Source organism: Eretmochelys imbricata, chromosome 2 (assembly GCF_965152235.1).
Source record: "Eretmochelys imbricata isolate rEreImb1 chromosome 2, rEreImb1.hap1, whole genome shotgun sequence".
Taxonomy (NCBI): Eukaryota; Metazoa; Chordata; order Testudines; family Cheloniidae; genus Eretmochelys; species Eretmochelys imbricata.
Genome location: NC_135573.1, coordinates 226,550 through 248,902, shown reverse-complemented (window position 1 = coordinate 248,902; position 22,353 = coordinate 226,550). Strand labels below are relative to the sequence as shown.

General features: G+C 45.8%; 1 protein-coding gene across 1 annotated transcript; it reads left to right on the top strand.

Moving 5' to 3' along the window:
• Positions 1-11,163: 11,163 nt before the first annotated feature.
• FAM83H (family with sequence similarity 83 member H) lies at positions 11,164-21,393 on the top strand. The gene is made up of 4 exons (XM_077808790.1): positions 11,164-11,613; positions 16,952-17,116; positions 17,446-17,570; positions 18,753-21,393. The coding sequence occupies exons 1-4, from the start codon at positions 11,164-11,166 to the stop codon at positions 21,391-21,393; spliced, it is 3,381 nt and encodes a 1,126-aa protein (XP_077664916.1).
• Positions 21,394-22,353: the final 960 nt, after the last annotated feature.

The following is a 22,353-nucleotide window of genomic DNA, read 5'->3' as shown; positions in this document are numbered from 1 at the left end:
AGACTGCAGGTTATTGTCATGCTCCTCCGAAGTATTTCCAAACACGATAATATAATCCAAATAGCACTGAACTCCATGTTGATTCTTCAAAATCAATGACATCATTTTTTGGAAGGCACTTGGGGCTGATGCAAGACCGTATGGAACATGTTTAAAATGGAATAGTCCCTCATGTGTAATAAATGCTGTGAGGTCTCTGCTATCTTCGTGCAACATAACCTGGTGGTATGTGCTCTGCAAATCAAGAGTAGAAAACATCTTTGCCCCACAGAGTTCTGCAAATACTTCTTCTATGTGAGGAAGAGGATGGCTGTCAATCACAATAGCTTTATTTGGCTCCCTAAGTCCACACAAAGGCGAATGCCTCCACCCTTCTTCTGCGTCACTACTATAAGTGAAACCCATTCTGAGGAGTTAATCTCTTCAATAATGTCCTCTTGAACAAGTTTTCTAAGTTCCGCTGAAACAGCTTCCCTGACTGAAAATGGTAAGTGCCGTAATTTCTATCATACAGGCATCACATTATTCCGCATTTTAACTTTATGCAGAAACCCATAAGCACAGCCGAGTTTCTCCTCAACCCAGCTGAAACTGGTGTGTGTACCGCAAGAGTGCTTTGCTGAGGAAGATTGCCTTTGTGGACAATGTAGAACTCTGCAGTTACACAGTAATCACCAGAAGTAACTATTGCTGGCAGGCAGCCACGTACTGGAATATGGTTTTTCAAATAGCACACCAGCTGAAGCTTGGGTTCAGTAAGAGGCACATCTTTAAAGTAATGCAGATAGATGGAATCAGGTAATATAGATACTGCTGAGCCAGTGTCCAACATTAGTTGAATAGAGTGTGATTTGCCTGAGGGTATGGCAGAAATGTTTACCATGCACTTTATTTGTTCTGGAATATGTGCAGTAGCGATTTTGTCCATGCTCAGCACAGTAACATCTGGTATTGTAACTGCATGCACCTGTTGATTGAACTGGCTGCTGCGACATACTTTAGCAAAATGCCCAATCTTTTTGCAATGATTGCACTGAGCTACTTTTGCCAGACATCCTGTGTAGCTTGCAAGGTGTTGTGGGGATCCACAGCAAAACCATGCTTTTACTGTATTTTGAATTTGCTGATTTGGTGGTTTTTCATTAGTTTTCCTCTTGTAATTGTTTGTCTGCAGTGATAGTGAACTTTTCTGCAAAGGAGTCACAGAGTGGACTGTGCCTCCTGTATCCATGCTCATTATTTTGGCTTCAGCTGTAGCTGACTCAATCTGGTTAGCAATGGTTATTGCTTTTTCTAGTGTAAGTTGTGGTTCTAGAAGTAAGTGTTCTCTTACACGAAGCATGGTTGTTTTCTCAATGAGCTGGTCTCTAATGATCTCTTCTGCTGTATTCCCAAAGTCACAAGTTACAATCAGACTCCCCAGGGAAGCAATATACTGCATTATAGTCTCTCTTGGTTTCTGCTCATGCTGGCAAAATCTGTAGCGATTAGCTACTACATTAACTTGTGGTATCAAAAAGTTCTTTAATGCAGTGAGTGCAGTCTCCTATTTATCGTCTGCAAGGGGAAAAGTGTAAAATATATGCTGCCTTTCTGCTCCAAGACAGTCGATTAGCAGAGCACACTTTCTTTCTTCAGAAATCTCTGTAGCACTGATTGCAAGCGGATAAGTCTCAAACATATGGATCCAGGCAGTAAAACCAATTGGAGGCTCACCTGGGCTTTGTAGAAAGGGTGCAGGTGGGTTCAGAGGCAGAAGATCCATCCTTGTTGCCAAAATGTTGTAGTAGCCAGGCAAAGTACTAACAAACTTCACCAGGACTTTATTTTTAAAGTGGGAACCTCTTTTCCAAGCTGCTGCTGCACCCTCAGTAGCTCTGCCTCGGCCTCTTCAACTCCTCCCCCCTCCTTCCTGTTTCCTGTCCTTTCAGACTCCCAACAGCCAGTGCTCCCAATTCTAATCATAGAATATCAGGATTGGAAGGGACCTCAGGAGGTCATCTAGTCCAACCCCCTGCTCAAAAGCAGGACCAATCCCCAATTAAATCATCCTAGCCAGGGCTTTGGCTGGGATGATTTACAATAATTACAAGCAACATCTAAACACCACACAGTGCTCTGACACAGCAGCTATGATTGAGAATCCAAAATACCATGTTGGGAGTGGAGTTGGGGGAAGAGAGAGAGGAGGAATCAAAGCACACAGAACTCAAAGTCTAAATCTAGCAAAAACAGCACATGGAGCTGCATACCCTGTGGCAATAAGTACAAGTTAAGACTGTTCCTGGAATGTGGGAACAAAGGCAAAAAGTGAATGGTTTATATCACTTTGCAAGAGCTTGCAAGCACTAGCAGAGAGCACACAGCATGAGTAAAAAACAGCACCATTAGCTCAGAGGATTCTTCATAGGAGCAATGGAGACCACTGCAGCAGATAATTGGACTGTCAACCTGGAAGCAAATGGGTCATTTATTACTTTTAAGTTGGACATTGATACACAAGCCAATGTCTTGCCAGAAACACTGTTAGTAACTGGAAGATAAAGCTACGGGTAGCAGGTAAACCTCAGGGCTTATAGGGGTGTGCTCATTCCCACTACATGGGTACATGAACTAAATGTATAGATAAATAACAAACTGTATCTTGCAACTTTGTATGTAGTATAGTTGTAGCCGTGTCCGTCCCAGGATATTAGAGAGATAAGGTTGGCGTGGTAATATTTTTTATTGGACTTGTCTCTCCCACCAACAGAAGTTGGTCCAATAAAAGATATTACCTCACCCTCCTTGTCTCTCTTTTCCGATTTGTAATAGTACCTGGGAAAAGTGTACCTATTATTGGATTAAAAGTATGTCAAACCATTGGTCTCATCAAGAAGATGCATTCAGGGAGGATCAGGGAACCAAAACAATTGAGGAAGAGTTTGAAAAAATGTTTCTCAGGAAATAGGGAAGATCTCAAAGTACAAAAAAAAAAGGGTGGGGAGGGGAAGAGCCCAACCATCCCACAATTAACACCCCTAACATGTTAAAAAGGGAACATTTTCCACTACCTGCAAGGGGAGAAATTTTGTAGAAGATGGCTGATGTTAAATATTTTTTGTTGTTAAACTTTTAAGGTATGCATCAGCAGGCTTCTGGCAAGGCCTATTGGGAAAACAAAGCACGTTTGTGCACATTCAGTGCCCCCTTTGGGAGACACTGTTGCTGTAGATTGCCATTTGGATTCTGTTCAACACCCAGCATGTATCACCAGAAAATACAATTTTTTTTTGATCCTATGGAGGGTACTAAGGTTTACATAGATTACATTTTCATCAGGGAGGGGGGTGAAGTAGGGGATGCAAAACAATAGAAGAGCATGACCAGAGGCTCCACACATCTTTGTCTGGAGCTGATGGGCTGAACAAAAATGTAAATTCTGTACACCAGAAATAATAAACTTGGGAGAGAAGTTAACACAGCAAGGTTGAGGCCATCAACAACATGCCTGCCCCAGTAGACAAGGAAGAAATACAGAGATTCCTCGGAATCATGAACTATGTAGGGAAATTTGTGCCTACTTTAGCTGCCCGAACCAGCAACCTGAGCTCTATTATGCAAAGCTGTCCAATGAACATGGTGTGCAAATCTTAATAAAGAGAAACTGAAGGAATTAGAGCAGGGGTGGGCAAACTTTTTGGCCTGAGGGACACATCTGGATATGGAAATTGTATTGCAGGCCATGAATGCTCACAAAATTGGGGGTTGGGGTGTGGGAGGGGGTAAGGGCTCCATCTAGGGGTGCGGGCTCTGGGGTGAGGCCAGAAATGAGTTCAGGGTGCAGGAGGGGGCTCCAGGCTGGGGCAGGGGGTTGGGGTGCAGGGTGGGCAGGTGAGAGCTCTGGCTGGGGATGCGGGCTCTGGGGTGGGCTGGGGATAAGGGGTTTGGGGTGCAGGAGGGTGCTCCAGGTTGGGACCAAGGGATTTGGCGGTTGGGGAACGGGAGGAGGTCAGAGTGCAGGCTCTGGGCAGCACTTACCTCAAGCAGCTCATGGAAGCAGCAACATGTCCCCTCTCCAGCTCCTATGTGGAGGTGCGGCCAGGTGGCTCTGCGTGGTGTCCCATCCGCAGGCTCTGCAGTGGTGTCTGCGGTTCCCAGTCAATGGGAGCTGCAAGAGGTGGCACTTGGGGCGGGGGCAGCGGGCGGAGCCCCCTAGCTACGCCTACGCGTAGGAGCTGGCGGGGGGACATGCCACTGCTTCCGGGAGCTGCATGGAGCCATGGCATGCACGGAGTGAGGCGAGCCCCAACACCATTCCCCAGCAGGAGCTCAAGGGCCAGATTAAAAGGTCCGATGGCCTGGACGTGGCCCATGGGCCGTAGCTTGCTCACCCCTGAATTAGAGGACCCAGTTCTGAGGTACCGTGACAGTAAGCACAAAACTAAGTTGTCCCTAGATGTTGCCAAGGAAGGTATTGGCACATGACAGTATGGTCAGAATTGGAGACCAGTGGCTTATGCACCGTGGGGATTAACAAAAACTGAGTGTTAATATGCTCAAATAGAGAAGGAAGCTTTGGCCTTATTCCATGGGCGTAAAAGTTTAACATATTTATTTATGGGAGGTCTGTGTTATGTGAAACAAACCATATCCCACTTATTACCAGTGCCAAAAGGGGTCAGGCAACCCCCACCTCTGCCCCAGAATACATAGATTATTTTTTCAGTTACAAATGTATGATTTGTAAATTGAATACAAACCTGGGAGACATTTGATGGTTGCAGATGCATTCTCTAGAGCATTTGACAAAAGTGCAATGGAACAAAGTCCAGATTTTGTACATGTCATTCTGATTAAAAAAATCTGTCCGGTGTAACACCAACAAACCCCAGTCTTCAGTGGACAGGGTCGAACCTGGGACCTCTGGAACTTAGAGCATGAGCCTCTACCGCATGAGTGAAAAGCCAACTGACTGTTAGCTCTGGCTGTAGATCAGACTCATTTTATCTCTCTCTAAGTGGTCTTGGTGCTACTAGATGGGACGGAACACCACACCCAGGAGGTGTGTGTTACATCTGGAAATCAGGCTCCTTCTGCCATCCCCAAGTCACTGCAGCACCAGCTCGTCCCAGTGCTGACTCTCTTGCTGACACACCCACTTTCTGTCAGCCTCAGGGACACATTCCTGCTTGCAGCTTCCCCCAGGATCTCCAGCATCACACCCTGCATTCAGCCTCCACCAACCCCACAGGACAGAACAGTCATCCTGCATTAATCACAGCTGAGGCCAGCAGTACAGAAGACAGAGTATCCAGTGTACTTGCAGCAAGAGGACACACTCCTATTCCATAAAGAAAAGGAGTACTTGTGGCACCTTAGAGACTAACCAATTTATTTGAGCATGAGCTTTCGTGAGCTACAGCTCACTTCTAACACGGCTGTTACTCTGAATCCTATTGCATAGAAATACAGTGAGGGACAGTGCCATTCTACAGCTATTTTTACTCCAGAGGTCCCAGTCAAGGCCCCGGTATGTTGTGTGCGGCACAGAAGAAAGACCATCCCCTGTCCTAGAGACGAGACTGACAGAAATAGACCAGAAGTAATAGCCAGGCAACACTTATACAACATGTCACAAGTAGAGAGTTAGTTCTATCTCCCCTCACAAACCAATGCCCCATCGCTGACAAGAGGCCCCAGCCAACCTGCCATACTGCTTGCTACTCTGAGTCAGGCTGGAAGAAACGCAGAGCAAGAAGATACCCTCCTCTCACACACAAACCTGACAGTTTTCAGAGTAACAGCCGTGTTAGTCTGTATTCGCAAAAAGAAAAGGAGTCCTTGTGGCACCTTAGAGACTAACCAATTTATTTGAGCATTATCATGCACATTGTGTAAAGAGTTGTCACTTGGATGGGCTCTCACCAGCAGGAGAGTGAATTTCTGTGGGGGGGTGGAGGGTGAGAAAACCTGGATTTGTGCTGGAAATGGCCTAACCTGATGCTCACTTTAGATAAGCTATTACCAGCAGGACAGTGGGGTGGGAGGAGGTATTGTTTCATATTCTCTGTGTATATATAAAGTCTGCTGCAGTTTCCACGGTATGCATCTGATGAAGTGAGCTGTAGCTCACGAAAGCTCATGCTCAAATAAATTGGTTAGTCTCTAAGGTGCCACAAGGACTCCTTTTCTTTTTGCGAAACCTGACAGTAAAACACTTCACACACCAACTAGACTACATGCATACCTGAGCCATTTGTGACAAAGTGAAGATGGTGCTCCCATGACATGAGAGTGACAGCTGGATGACACGACAGGATTAAAAATGAGTAAATTGATAAATTGAAAAAATTGTAAATGGGGAATTATTATCCAATGAGGATTTGTTTCTAGAGGGGGTCTCGCAGGAATCTGTTCCAGGCCCAATGCTATTCAGTATCAATGATCTAGAGTAGGCGTGGGCAAACTACGGCCCACAGGCCGTGTCCGGCCCATCAGACCTTTTAATCCGGCCCTTGAGCTCCCACCAGGGAGCAGCACTGGGGGCTTGCCCCGCTCCGGCGCTCCAGCCGGGGAGTGAACTTGGGGGCTTGCCCCGCTCTGCGCATGCCGTGGCTCCGCACGGCTCTTGGAAGCAGCAGCATGTCATCCCTCTGGCTCCTACGCATAGGGGCAGCTAGGGGGCTCCGTATGCTGCTCCCGCCCTAAGCACTAACCCCCGCAGCAACCATTGCCTGGGAACCATGGCCAATGGAAGCTGCAGGGGCAGTATCTGCAGATGGGGCAGTGCACAGAGCTGCCTAGTCCAGCTACTGCAGACAGAGGAGAACTTAACAGGCTCTGTAGCATCACTTCTTTCCTCCTTCTTCCCAGCAGCAGAGACAGTAGGACACAGTCATCAAATGAGCGAAACTGCAATTGCTATAGCTCTTAAAATACATACTGTGTCTATATAAAACCTCCCTCCATCAATGAGATGCCTCCAACAGCTAGAGGATCTCCACTGTCTCAAGAGGAAGCAGAGCCTGGGTCCCTCCCTCACCTCTAGGAACCAGTTTAGCAGCTAAATCTCGTGGGTCCGGAAGTTTTTAATTTGTGACCCATGAAGCAGTATCTTGGTCTCTCCAATTCCCTTGCCATTCTGCCAGGTCCCAGCACTGCATCAGGACATGGGTTGCTTGGAGCAAGTAAATGGAGGGGGAGTATAATGTTAGCCTCCCATTTGCACCCCCGCTTTGCACTACTCTAGGCTTCTCTAGCATTGTCCGTTCCCAGAATACAGCAGCAGTCTAGCACACAGGGTTGTTGAGAACATTTTCTATACCTTGGCATCTGATGCACCACCAGCAGCTCATCTTAACTCAGTTCCCTGGGGAGTGAAGTAGTCAACTGATCTCTGAGTATCTGGCACACCATAGATCACCACCACTGTCACTGAGGCTGACCATCCAGTTCTGTTGCAGGACTTTATTAGCATGACTTGCTACATGAGAGTTGCCAAAGTGCAAAAGAGAGACAGACCTCTCACACCCAAAGGCCTGAGGTCAAAGCACTGAGTGGCTAGGCAGCATTTCTGCAGAAAAGGACCTGGGGGTTACAGTGGATGAGAAGCTGGATATGAGTCAACAGTGTGCCCTTGTTGCCAAGAAGTCTATCAGCATTTTGGGCTATATAAGTAGGAGCATTGCCAGCAGATAGAGGGGCGTGATCATTCCCCTCTATTTGGCATTGGTGAGGCCTCATCTGGAGTACTGTGTCCAGTTTTAGGCCCCACACTACAAGAAGGATGTGGAAAAATTGGAAAGGGTCCAGTGGAGGGCAACAAAAATGTTTAGGGGGCTGGAGCATATGATTTATGAGGAGAGGCTGAGGGAACTGGGATTATTTAGTCTGCAGAAGAGAAGAATATGGGGGGATTTGATAGCTGCTTTCAACTACCTGAAAGGGGGTCCCAAAGAGGATGGATCTAGACTGTTCTCAGTGGTAGCAGATGACAGAACAAGGAGTAATGGTCTCAAGTTGCAGTGGGGGAGGTTTAGGTTGGGTATTAGGAAAAACTTTTTCACAAGGAGGGTGGTGAAGCACTGGAATGTGTTACCTAGGGAGGTGGTGGAATCTCCTTCCTTAGATATTTTTAAGGTCAGCCTTGACAAAGCCCTGGCTGGGATGATTTAGTTGGGGATCGGTCCTGCTTTGAGTAGGGGGTTGGACTAGATGACCTCCTGAGGTCCCTTCCAACCCTGATATTCTATGATTCTATTATTCTAAAGCCGGACAAATTAAGACTAGATATAAGGTGCAGATTTTTAACAGTGTTACCACATTTGCCCATTACTTTGGGGTATGCTCATTTATTAGGGTTTTTGTAGGGAAAGAACAATGGTTCAAGGGAGAACACTAGATTTGTTTATGGGTAAACTGATGGCTCAATGGAGTATCCCAAAGTTGTTTTGTTCAGGCTAGACAACAGGAACTGATCATTCCTGTCTTTGGGCGGTGTTCCTTGGAGGGAGCTCGCAGTACAATTAGGAAGCTTCACTATTTTGGATACCAATAAAGGATTTATTACTAGAATTGGTCTGATAACTACAGAGCTGCGTGCGTGCAGGCGTGGGTTCGTCAACATCTGGTGCAGAGATCCCCCACCATACAGTGCGTCCCTGCTTTTCTAGTTCCAGAGTTCTGTGCGATTCTTGCCTTGGAATCTCTGTTCTCCATTCTGTGTGCTAATGGAGATGCCTCCCTGTCCCATCTTCAATGCAACTTAGCCTAGGGGTGTTTCCTTAATCCTGTCACCTTTGTCCCAGGGGTTTAGGTGTGTTTCCCACTGCCTTTTCATTGCTTTTTGTAAGTCTTTCTTCTGATGCAGATTTGGTTCAAGCAGAGGCTGTGGGGGTGGGGGAGGTCTTTTGTGAGTCAGACAGGCTGGGTGTTGCGCCCAGGTTCCCCAAGAACACAGAGATGATAGGTAACAACAGTGAGGGTAATTAACCATCAGAACAATTTACCAAAGGCTGTGGGGAATTCTCCATCACCTGGAGTCTGTAAATCAAGTCTGGATCTTTCTAGAAGAGCTGCTCTGCCTCTGCCAGGAGTTATTTGGCTTGAAGCAGGAATCCCTGGGTGAGGTTCTCTGGCCTGTATTAAACTGAAGTTCAGCCTAGATGATCAGAATAGTTTTTTCTGTTCCGCCCCACCCCCCGCCAAAAAAAATCTGTCTAGGACATATAACATTCTGAGCCACATTCATCCAGCCATTGCCATCTGCACACCTGACAGTAAGAGGACATCCCCCAGCATACACAAAACACAAGGGAGACACCTTGCATCCAGCACTGGATTAGGCAATCGTGAGGCCTAGAAACACCTCAACAGAGTTCCCTGTGGCTTCATACCTGCAGCACTGTAGCCCCACTCTCACATAAGGGTCCCCTCCCCTTTCCCAGCTTGGCAAGGGTTATACTCTGGGTCCCCAATCTCCTCTTCCTCCAGGAGCAGCAGATCTGAAACCCCCCACCACACCCCACCCTACTCTACCCTTTATAAGCAGCATGGGATCCCTCTCCCTTAGGAGAAAGGAAGGGCAGCCAAAACTCCCACAGTACTTACCTCAGCTACAGAGGTGTCTCTGATTGGGTGGGTGGCCCAGGCCCTCTTTACTCTTCTCTTATTACAGAGAGTCCAACCCGAAGTGCGCACACACACACATCACCACTCTCAGACTCAAATATACAAGGCAGACAGCAAGACAACATTCCATACACCCACATACCAAGAGATAGAGACAATGCACCCACACACGACTACACACTAAACTAGTCTATACTATGATTAGGGTACCATCAAGATAAACAAGAGACTTAAATTTAGGATCCTCTAATCCATCAGCAGAAATTGTGACCCAGACAGACACAAGTGTATGCAAATTACACAGACTCCAACATCAAGTAAAGTCCTAATCTAACTCACAAGATCAACAAACCACCACCTCCCTATAGCTAGACTAGAGCTGAGAGGGCAAAGCGGGCCTGCAAAAAACAGAAACCTGATTTCAATTTCAGGAGCACAGTAGAAAAAAAAACACAACAGGAAAATTCCTAAAGAGAACCTAAGCTAATGGGCAACTAACCAGTCAGGAAGGTAGGAAAAAAAGTTTCCAACAACCATAATCCAAGACCCTGCCCTCAGGTCTGTCTTTATTCTCAAATAAGAGTTTCAGAACAAGAGTAAATAAAGTGTGAAGGCTGGGTACTAACCTAAACTTTCCCAGCTCCCATCAGATGGGAGAGAAGAGACCTCACCTTTCTCTTTAGTAGCCCTTCCTAGCTACTAGGACATACCCAAGTTCTTCTTGCCAGCTACACCTACCCACAGAGGTGTTTCTAGCTTCCTGTAGGCTCCTAATCATATGCCCTGGTGGCTATAGTTCCCAGTTTTAAAGGATCCAAGGGCTTGAAGAGGTGCACAGGGATGTATGAAGAAAAGGAGTACTTGTGGCACCTTAGAGATTAACCAATTTAGTCTCTAAGGTGCCACAAGTACTCCTTTTCTTTTTGCGAATACAGACTAACACGGCTGTTACTCTGAAACCTGAGGGATGTATGAGTGTACTGCTTCATCCAGTGCCCTGTTTCACAGAATAATTAATTTAAAAGAGAGACTAATAGTTTGTTTCACTGACGTCCAGCTAATATCCAGACAAATTATACTTGCTTTAACAAAAAGTCTAGATTGTTACAAAAAAATAAAAAATCTAACTTTAGAAAGCCTGAAAATGAACAGCTAAGGCATCCTGCTTTATAATCCCTTATCACTCACCATCACACCTTCCCAATTTACACCATCCTCCCAACCATAACTTTGAACAAATATATGCTAATATGTCAAAGTAACACATTAGTAGGTGACCATACAATCCCATTTCCTTGCCAAGAGATCAATTTCCAAGCCACTATATCACTGATATATAATGCCTCACATACCGCAATAAAAGCTGTATCTATGGTAATTACTATCCAGTGCACTTGACGTCTGTTCACTGTCTCCCACTATTTTACCATGCATGATCCCTACACATAGCCATTTGGGAGGAGGAAGGTGACAATGGGGATGAGGGTGATGGTTAATGTTGGCTATTAGCTCCCTGCTCTTTATTCCTTTCCTGCAGCTCCCCTGCCCCTCATGGCTCGCCGGTCCCAGAGCTCCTCACAGGGGGACAACCCCCTGGACCCTAACTACCTGCCACCCCATTACAAGGAGTATTACCGGCTGGCTCTGGATGTGCTAGCTGAAGAGGGGCAAGAGAGTTATCATCATTTCCTGGATGAAGAAGGCGCCCCTGACTTTCTCTGCAGCACAGAGGTAGAGCACATCACTCAGCATCTCCAGAAGCCCCAGTATGCCAACCAGGAGGGCAGCTGCATGGATGCCATGCATGACAATGACATGGATGGATCCTCTGGGACTTATTGGCCTCTGAATTCTGACCTTGCTGTCCCTGAGCTTGATCTGGGCTGGCCAATGGTCTTTGGATTCAAGGGTACTGAGGTAACAACTCTGGTGCAGCCACCACCCCCAGACAATCCCAGCATCAAGGAAGAAGCCCGTAGGATGATCCGAGCTGCACAACAGGTGAGATTGAACAAAGGCCAGAACCAACAGAGCTGAAGGGGATGGGGCAGGATGCGGCAGCTCTGCACTGAGTCCCTCTTCTATTCCCTGTGCAAAATTACACTCAGGACCCCTTAGGTCACTCTGACAATTGAAAGGGGTTTTACTGGACTGGAAGCAGCTCCCTGAGACTCCCCTCATACAGGGGCCTCCCTAGTTTGTGTAGAGCAGTGTAAAGGCTCTGCATTGACATTCCTCCCAGTCCCTGGCATGGGGAGGGAAAGGGAGGGTGTTGGATGCACGGCCAGCATTCACTGTACTACAGTTATTCTCTGCTGCCAAGAGGCCATAGGAAACTGCATAAGTTAGAGCAGCCCTGAGGCTATGCTACACCAGAGGTTACACAGGACTCTGCATGGTCTCAGAACACGAGGAGCCCAAAGATGGCTTAAAGACACCACCCCCACTGCCAACTTTAAAGAATATAGGCAATACCTACAGAATGGGGGAATTGTATCTTGCAAAGCTGTAAATCCTGAAAAGGATTTAGGGGGTCACAGTGGACAGGCTACTGAACAGGAGCTCCCACTGAGACATGGTAGATGTATAAAACAGAGAGAGTGAATGCATGTAGGGAAGCGATTTTTACATTGGTGAGTCCGATACTGGAATACTGCGTCCAGGTTTAGTGTCGACATTTTAAAAAGCATGTTGAAAAAGTGGAGAAGATATAAAGAAGAACCACAAAAATGATTCCAAGGCTGGAAAAAAAAATGCTTTACAGTAAGAGAAAGGACTCAGTCTGTTCAGCTTATCAAAAAGATGTTTAAGAGGTGAATTGATTATGATGTAGAAGTATCTTAATGGGGAGAAAAAAACAGCTATTAAAGGTCTCTTTAATTTAGCAAAAAGAAAAGGAGGAGTTGTGGCACCTTAGAGACTAACAAATTTATTTGAGCATAAGCTTTTGTAAGCTACAGCTCACTTCATCGGATGCATGCAGTGGAAAATACAGTGCGGAGATTTATAGACATAGAGAACGTGAAACAATGGGTGTTACCATACACACTGTAATGAGAGTGATCAGGTAAGGTGAGCTATTACCAGCAGGAGAGCGGGGGGCGGGGGGGTACCTTTTGTAGTGATAATCAAGGTGGGCCATTTCCAGCAGTTGACAAGAATGGCGGGGGGTGGGGGGGGAAAGAATGGGAAATAGTTTTACTTTGTGTAATGACACATCCACTCCCAGTCTTTATTCAAGCCTAAGTTCATTGGCACCCTGACAGCAGGATTGTCTGGCTATGTAGACTCCCTCCTCAGGCCCTACGCTACCAGCACTCCCAGCTACCTTTGAGACACCACTGACTTCCTGAGGAAACTACAATCCATTGGTGATCTTCCTGATAACACCATCCTGGCCACTATGGATGTAGAAGCCCTCTGCACCAACATTCCACACAAAAATGGACTACAAGCTGTCAGAAACAGTATCTCCGATAATGTCACGGCAAACCTGGTGGCTGAACTTTGTGACTTTGTCCTCACCGGTAACTATTTCACATTTGGGGACCTTCAAATCAGCGGCACTGCTATGGTTACCCGCAGGGCCCCACAGTAAGCCAACATTTTCATGGCTGACTTAGAACAACGCTCCCTCAGCTTTCGTCCCCTTATGCCCCTACTCTACTTGCGCTACACTGATGACATCTTCATCATCTGGTCCCATGGAAAAGAAGCCCTTGAGGAATTCCACCATGATTTCAACAATTTCCATCCCACCATCAACCTCAGCCTGGACCAGTCCACACAAGAGATCCAATTCCTGGACACTACGGTGCTAATACGCAATGGTCATAGAATCATAGAATATCAGGGTTGGAAGGGACCTCAGGAGGTCATCTAGTCCAACCCCCTGCTCAAAGCAGGACCAATCAGTCAACTAAATCATCCCAGCCAGGGTTTTGTCAAGCCTGACCTTAAAAACTTCTGAGGAAGGAGATTCTACCACCTCCCTAGGTAACGCATTCCAGTGTTTCACCACCCTCCTAGTGAAAAAGTTTTTCCTAATATCCAACCTAAACCTCCCCCACTGCAACTTGAGACCATTACTCCTTGTCCTGTCCTCTTCTACCACTGAGAATAGTCTAGAACCATCCTCTCTGGAACCACCTCTCAGGTAGTTGAAAGCAGCTATCAAATCCCCTCTCATTCTTCTCTTCTGCAGACTAAACAATCCCAGTTCCCTCAGCCTCTCCTCATAAGTCATGTGTTCCAGACCCCTAATCATTTTTGTTGCCCTTCGCTGGACTCTCTCTAATTTATCCACATCCTTCTTGGGATGGGAATGGGAATAAAGGCTTGAATAAAGACTGAGAGTGGGAAATAGTTTTACTTTGTGTAATGACACATCCACTCCCAGTCTTGGCAACAAGGGCACACTGCTGACTCATATCCAGCTTCTCGTCCACTGTCACCCCTAGGTCCTTTTCCGCAGAACTGCTGCCTAGCCATTCGGTCCCTAGTCTGTAGCAGTGCATTGGGTTCTTCTGTCCTAAGTGCAGGATCCTGCACTTATCCTTATTGAACCTCATCAGATTTCTTTTGGCCCAATCCTCCAATTTGTCTAGGTCCCTCTGTATCCTATCCCTGCCCTCCAGCATATCTACCACTCCTCCTAGTTTAGTATCATCCGCAAATTTGCTGAGAGTGCAATCCACACCATCCTCCAGATCATTTATGAAGATATTGAACAAAACCGGCCCCAGGACCGACCCCTGGGGCACTCCACTTGACACCGGCTGCCAACTAGACATGGAGCCATTGATCACTACCCGTTGAGCCCGACAATCTAGCCAACTTTCTACCCACCTTATAGTCCATTCATCCAGCCCATACTTCTTTAACTTGCTGACAAGAATACTGTGGGAGACCGTGTCAAAAGCTTTGCTAAAGTCAAGATACAATACATCCACTGCTTTCCCTTCATCCGCAGAACCAGTAATCTCATCATAGAAGGCGATTAGATTAGTCAGGCATGACCTTCCCTTGGTGAATCCATGCTGACTGTTCCTGATCACTTTCCTCTCATCTAAGTGCTTCAGGATTGATTCTTTGAGGACCTGCTCCATGATTTTTCTGGGGACTGAGGTGAGACTGACTGGCCTGTAGTTCTCAAGATCCTCCTTCTTCCCTTTTTTAAAGATTGGCACTACATTAGCCTTTTTCCAGTCATCTGGGACTTCCCCCGTTCGCCATGAGTTTTCAAGGATAAACACATGAACACCACCCTATACCAGAAACCTACTGACCGCTATGCCTACCTACATGCCTCCAGCTTTCATCCAGATCACACCAGACTACCCATTGTCTACAGCCTATCTTTACGATAGAACCGCATTTGTTCCAACCCCTCAGACAGAGACAAACACCTACAAGATCTCTATCAAGCATTCTTACAACTACAGTATCCACCTGCTGAAGTGAAGAAACAGATTGACAGAGCCAGAAGAGTACCCAGAAGTTACCGACTACAGGACAGGCCCAACAAAGAAAATAACAGAACGCCACTAGCCATCACCTTCAGCCCCCAACTAAAACCTCTCCAACGCATCATCAAGGATCTACAACCTATCCTGAAGGATGACCCATCACTCTCACAGATCTTGGGAGACAGGCCAGTCCTTTCTTACAGACAGCCCCCGAACCTGAAGCAACCACATACCACACAACAGAACCACTAACCCAGGAACCTATCCTTGCAACAAAGCCCGTTGCCAACTGTGTCCACATATCTATTCAGGGGCCACCATCATAGGGCCTAATCACATCAGCCACACTATCAGAGGCTCGTTCACCTGCACATCTACCAATGTGATATATGCCATCATGTGCCAGCAATGCCCCCTCTGCCATGTACATTGGCTAAACTGGACAGTCTCTATGTAAAAGAATAAATGGACACAAATCAGATGTCAAGAATTATAACATTCAAAAACCAGTCGGAGAACACTTCAATCTCTTTGGTCACTCGATTACAGACCTAAAAGTGGCAATTCTTCAACAAAAAAAAACTTCAGAAACAGACTCCAACGAGAGACTGCTGAATTGGAATTAATTTGCAAACTGGATACAATTAACTTAGGCTTGAATAAAGACTGGGCGTGGATGTGTCATTACACAAAGTAAAACTATTTCCCCATGTTCCTCCCCTCCTCCCCCCCTGTTCCTCACACGTTCTTGTCAACTGCTGGAAATGGCCCACCTTGATTATCACTACAAAAGGTTTTTCCGGCCCACCTCCCCTCCCACCCCCCCACTCTCCTGCTGGTAATAGCACACCTTACCTGATCACTCTGGTTACAGTGTGTATGGTAACACCCATTGTTTCATGTTCACTGTGTATATAAATCTTCCCACTGTATTTTCCACTGAATGCATCTGATGAAGTGAGCTGTAGCTCACGAAAGCTTATGCTCAAATAAATGTGTTAGTCTCTAAGGTGCCACAAGTACCCCTGTTCTTTTTGTGGATACAGACTAACACGGCAGCTACTCTGAAACCTTTAATTTAGCAGATAGGCTACAAGCTGAAGACAAATTAAAATTAGAAATAAAGCACACATTTTTAATAGTGATGGTGGTTAGCCATTGGAACAAGTTACCAAGGGAAGTGTTGGGTTCTTCATCTCTTGATGGTTTCAGATCAAGACAGGATGCTTTGTTGGAAGATATGCTTATTCAAACCCAAATTATCATGGACAGTAGGGGGTAATGGTGAAATTCTCAGGCCTGTGTTAGGCAGGAAATCAGACTAGGGATATATCTATGCTACAAGTACTACAGGCCATGCCGCTGTAGCATAGACACTAACTACAGTGACGTGAGGGTTTTTTCATCACAGTAGTAAACCCACCCACCCCCTCAGCAGGGAGTAGTTAGGGCAATGGATGAATTCTTCCACTGACCTAGCTGCATCTACAGTGGGGTGAGGTCAACCTACCTGTCATGCAGGGCATGAATTTTTTCATAGCCCTGAGTGATGTAGCTAGTTCAACCTAAGTTTTAGGTGTAAATCAGACCTAGATGATCTAATGATTCCTTCCAGCCTTAAAGTGTAAGAATTCTTACTCTCGGGACATGAAGTGAGTCCAGAAGGGGCAGGTGCCAGAGTGGGGCACAGAACAGGTCCAGCAGGACATGTGCTGTCAGGGTAGGGGGAAGGAATGCAGCAAGTACAACAGAGGCAGATGCTGGGGTGGGAGGGACTGTGTTGTAAGCAGCTGCCAGTGAATGCTCATATATAGGGATGACGAAGGCAGGCCTGAAACTGGACTGTCCTTACCTCACTCTCTCTCCCACAGGTAGTAGCTATAGTGATGGACGTTTTCACAGATGTGGATCTGCTGAGTGAAGTGCTGGATGCTGCTGCCCGCAGGGTCCCTGTGTATATCCTCCTGGATGAAATGAACTCCCAGCTCTTCCTAGACACAGCTGCAAAGTGCAAAGTCAACCTCAACTATGTGGAGGTGACCTGGGCGGGTTCATCGCTGGGACCCTATGGTCTGGTCCTGAGGAGCTGGGGGGAGGGGGGAGGGAGGGGTTTACAAGGCCAATGGGTGTAAGGGGCCAGGAGAGAAAGGAGTTATCTCAGTAATGAGGGGGAGATAAAGGCGGGAGGAAGCCTGGGTAGTGTCATGATGAGACACTGTAGCTGGACAGAAAGGCAAATAGAGAAGCTAGTGCTGATGTTATGGGAGAGATGGGTATGAAAAAATGAGCTAATGGGGGACAAGGGGAGGGCAAGAGCAGCTGCTGCCTTTGGAAGTCACTGCCTCATCTCTCTGCTGGTTTGCAGTTCCTGAGGGTCCGGACAGTTTCTGGCCCCACCTATTACTGCCGCACGGGGATGTCCTTCAAAGGGCATGTGAAAGAGAAGTTCCTGTTGGTGGACTGCATGGTGGTGCTAAGTGGCAACTACAGGTGAGGGGGTGTAGGGAGGGACTGCAGAATGGCATGGCCCTGTCTCCATTAGGAAGAGATGCTGGTGGAAGAGGGCGCTCTAACTATGACAACTAAATGTCAGTGGCAAGGTTGTATCCCTTAAACTCGACATTGGCGCACAATGCACGATTATTCCAAGGGATAATATATAATTCTGTAGCTAAGGAAACTACAGAAATCTAAAGCCAAGCTTGTTTCATATCCAGGACATAAAATATCTGTACAAAGAATTAGTAATTATTACAACTAATTTAAACACTCAAAATCACTGCAGACACCAGCAGTGCGAGGGACGCTAAGTCCAAATACCACCTGGCTGAAGCCACAACATAATCCGCCCAGACTGAGTCATGTAAGTGATTGTGTCCTGAGAAAACATAGTCAGGTTTTTGAAATATTTTTTTATTTCAACTCAGCACCAAACCTAAGTGTTATCATAGAATAATTAAAGTTGCTAAAAAGATGGGTGGGTTATTAAAATCAGCATCTAGTTACAAGTATGGGAGTGACTACTGCATAATATTAATATATAGAAGTTACTATGTCAATGCCTGTGTTATACTTCTGAGTTTAGATAGGTCAGTCTAATGAAAACAGCATACTAAGTACTTTTGGTACTAAAGTGAGTGGCCCCACATTAAAAACCCAGATAAGGAAAATTATTACCTCATTGAGGCAGGGAGCATGCTGTATGGATCTTGCTGAGAGAGTGAGATAGTACTTGTGAGGAATGGGGTGCTCTTCCTTGCAGGGGAGTCCTTGTCTCAGTGCTGTACAGGTGGGTACTTTATTTACAAATAAAAAGAATGTATTAAAATAACTTTAAAATATTTAATTAAAAAAAATTCAGACAGGACAATCATATTAGCATATTTTACCATAACCCTCATCCTCCTTTCCCCCATCTCCTCTTCTCTGTGGTTACCACTTGATATGTTAGATCTCTCAGTTTAGAACATGAGCCTATTAGTCTTGGGACTGACTGATGCCCAATGATCAATAATTGTTAATGGGGGACTCTTGTGGGCTGTAGAAAGCTGCCAGAGTAGTACTTGGTGCTAGTAGAAGGCTAGACCTAGTGCATGGTGGATGTGAAGTGGTGCCACTGATTTGACACATCAGATGCTAACCACATCTCATCTTTTCTGTATCTTGGTACAGTTTTATGTGGTCCTTTGAGAAGATTCATCGAAGCATCGCTCACATTTTCCAAGGGGAGCTGGTGTCCAGCTTTGATGAAGAATTCCGAATTCTTTTTGCTCAGTCGGACCCTCTCATTCCTCCAGCCAATGTCTTGGTGAAGGCAGAGAACCCATTTACCATGGCCCCTTTTGGCAACAATATGCCCTTCTTTCCAAAGAAACCACACCTGCTATTCCAGAGGGATGACAATATCTTTCCGCCCTTCATGGACAGAGTTGATCCAGACAGATACTTCTTGTCAGCCTTTAGACGGGATGAACTGATGCGCCACAGTATGGAGGGGTCAGCAATGCGCATGTATTCTAAGAACGCAGAAATGGAGAATTCTCAGATTGATCCTGTGAGAGGTTTATTTCGCTCCAGACAGTTAGAGCTGGATTCCTTTAAGAGGCACAGCTTTGCTGAAGGAACCTTTGAAAACTTTTCTTCTTCAAAGCAGTGTTCTAGGCAGATGTTCATGAACAATCTGGATGACTTTAAAATGCAGTCCAGTCACTTTCAAAAGGACCAGTTCTACCAGTATCAATTTGAACATCCCTATGGTTCCAGCAGGCCTCAGGGGTTCTTTGAGCGAATCCGAGGAGGTAGGCCAGGATTCAATGAAATGGAGGACTATGCACAGGACCCCAGATACCCTGAACTTGAATCCCACTTCCCACAAGAGGGTTTCCCCTTAAGGCTAAATTATGAGCATTCAAATTCTTCCAGGGAAGTGAGGCATGGTTCTGACCAGGTAAACCCTGCAGGGCTGATGTCACTAAGGAGGCAAAACATAGGGCAGAAATTCATGTGCCAGACATCCCCCACACAGAAGCAGAGCCTGGAACAACGACTGTTTTTACAAGACCAGGACCCAGATCAGGACAAGAAGACCCAGGAAAATAGAACAGGTTTGCGTAACTGGAGGATTTCTTCATACCTGAGTGCATACCAGTCAGAACCAGGAGACGAAGGCATCCCAATGCCCATGGAATCAGAGTCATATAATGATGTTTTGAGCCTTGGGGAGCCCCTCACAAAGCACCCCAGTGACCTGATCCCTTCTTTCAAGTCTCCTATGTCATTTAATAATAAATCATTGGGAATTGAAAGTGCCAAAGAGTCGGCAGGTACTGAGAGAGCAGGCGAGGAGACCTCCCTTGTGAAACAGGATTCCTTTAGGTCCAGGATAAATCCTTTGATCCAGAGGAGCTCAAGGCTCAGATCTTCTTTGATTTTTAATGCTGCCAATTTAGATCAGCAGAATACAACAATGGAGAAGATTCAGATGATCCAAAAGGAGCAAATGTCCAGTGATATTATAAAAGACAATGAAACTATAAAGGCAGCCACCTCTTCTAAAGTGGCAGAGCTTTTAGAGAAGTACAAAACTGTGGGCAAAGACAGAGAGAGTGCTACAGTTAGTCACACCAAAGCTGTTTCCAGTTTTCTACAGGAAGAATCTCAGAATGCAGAGAAAAAATGTACCAAAGCTGTGCAATACAAGATCCTGGAGAGTAGGGTGCTAGACTCAAAAGAATCCTTCAGTAGTTACAAGATGCACATTGAGTCTGAGAAACAGCTTGGTATGTCTCCCTCAGCCACCCAGCTCCTTGACACACTAAGTAAAGATCCTATAACAAATATTAGCAGCAAAATGGAAAAATTATCTTCTCGGTTCTATCCCATAGACAGCAAACCTACTCTTCCAATGAAGGAGAACCTGATGTTTGTAGGAGACACTCAGAAGCTTGCTCTGCCAGAGAAGAGGGAGAAACTGACATTCAGAAGAGACACACAGGAACTAGCTGACACAGAATTCAAGAAACCACAGGCTAGGATAAGCACCACATCAATTCCTGAAAGTTTATCCAAGAATCAAGGGTCTGACAGCTCTCTCAATAAATCTGAGGAAGAGGGTGCCAAACAGGAACAGAGTCCATTGGAATTTTTTAGGAAAGGGTCGCTAAGGTTGAAACAGTTGCTGAATCCAAAAGGTGAAAAGAAATCAGAGGAAGAAACCATTCTTGAGAGTGGAAAATTTGACAAGCAGACCATGAGCCTTAAACGATCTTCGAAAGGGGATTTTCAGGAAGTGATGGAGGAAGAGAAATCCCAAAGGATCACAACAGCACCTGCTTTCAAAAGCAACCAGCCATCTCAGACCAGGTTTGCTTCTTCCACGGCAAACATCCTATACAGCAGCAACCTCCGTGATGACACAAAGGTGATTCTGGAGCAAATTTCTGCCAACAGTCAGAAGAACAGAGCTGAGTTGGCCAAGCAACTACCTTCCACAAGTAATCCTGATCTTACCAAGTCTACCAGCAGCTTGGAATGTAAAGGCGAGAAGGAGAAAAGCTGCAACATTAGCAGGTCAGAAAGTTTTGGGAGCCATAAGAGGAATCCTCAGAGGCAACCATCAGAGGACAGAGATACCCTTCTGAAAAAGATGGAGAATATGCGGAAGGAGAAACGGGTCTATAGTAGGTTTGAGGTCTTCTGCAAGAAGGATGAACAACCAGTTCAGAGTGATGGGGAATATGACACAGATGCCAAAGACAAGAAAATGGGAAAATTCATGCCCAAACTCCTGGGGACCTTCAAAACCAAAAAGTGACCTTAGAAATGCTGCCTAAATCCCAACTCCAGGGGCTGTAATTATGGTCTGTCAATGGAGAAATGGGAGGTTATGCTTCAGTGATGGACACTAGTAACATACTGAATACTCCTTCATGTTGTTGAGTGTGCAGTTGTGCAACACTGGCCTCCTACAGCATGATTTCCTCATATAGTTACATGGTGAAAGGCAATTTTACTGCAATAGGATCCAAATTATAAAAAAATTAAATCAACAGATTGTTTAAAACAAAAATAAAGTGGAGTCTATTTATCATCTGCAGAGGGAAGCTCCTCAGCAGACAGAAAAAGCTTGCTATTATTCGGGGAGGGGTGAAACTATAATGCAAAGCTCTGCCCTGAGCCAGGGAAGTCCGTACTTCTCATTTACAAGAACAATGCTGATTTTTGGATATTTCTCAGGTTGTGGTCCGTTTTTTCCACATATGTGGTACCAGGAGGATCTTTGACAGTTTCCAGGAGCAAGATCTTGCAGTAAATTCTTTGCCCTTACCTGTAGTTTATGACCTTGTCCATCGGCACATGTCCAGCTTTTATACTTAGCATTGTATAACCTTATGGGTGTTTTTAAATATAGTTGAAAATATTATTGCTTTAGAGGGGGAGGCATGAGCAGGCAGCTGGAAGGCAGCAGCAGAGGGAATTTACATGCCATGCTGGGATAAAGAGGTGTCTCTAGTTTAAATTAGCCAAGCTAGTAGGGCACTGAATCAAGCCTGTACAATGCAGCCTTCATCAAGCAGAATCTTCCTTGAGGGTGTACCGCCAAGAAGAGGTGTTTTCTCTCAGGGAGGGATTTGTAGCAGAGGATAAGCCATTTCAAGTGTTAGCAGGTTCCCTCTTTGTGACGACAAGAGAGGGAGGAGGGATTCAAACAAAAGGAGGAAATAACTGAGCTTTACTGTAACTTATCTTTTCTTAAAGCTCAGCAATGTTTTTT

What these genes read in the sequence shown, in the direction of transcription:
- FAM83H (XM_077808790.1), top strand. Translation starts at nt 11,164, where the DNA reads ATGGCTCGCCGGTCCCAGAGCTCCTCACAGGGGGACAACCCCCTGGAC. An exon ending in TGATCCGAGCTGCACAACAG is followed by an intron (nt 11,614 to 16,951) that starts GTGAGATTGAAC and finishes TCTCTCCCACAG; the next exon opens with GTAGTAGCTATAGTGATGGA. An exon ending in TCAACCTCAACTATGTGGAG is followed by an intron (nt 17,117 to 17,445) that starts GTGACCTGGGCG and finishes GCTGGTTTGCAG; the next exon opens with TTCCTGAGGGTCCGGACAGT.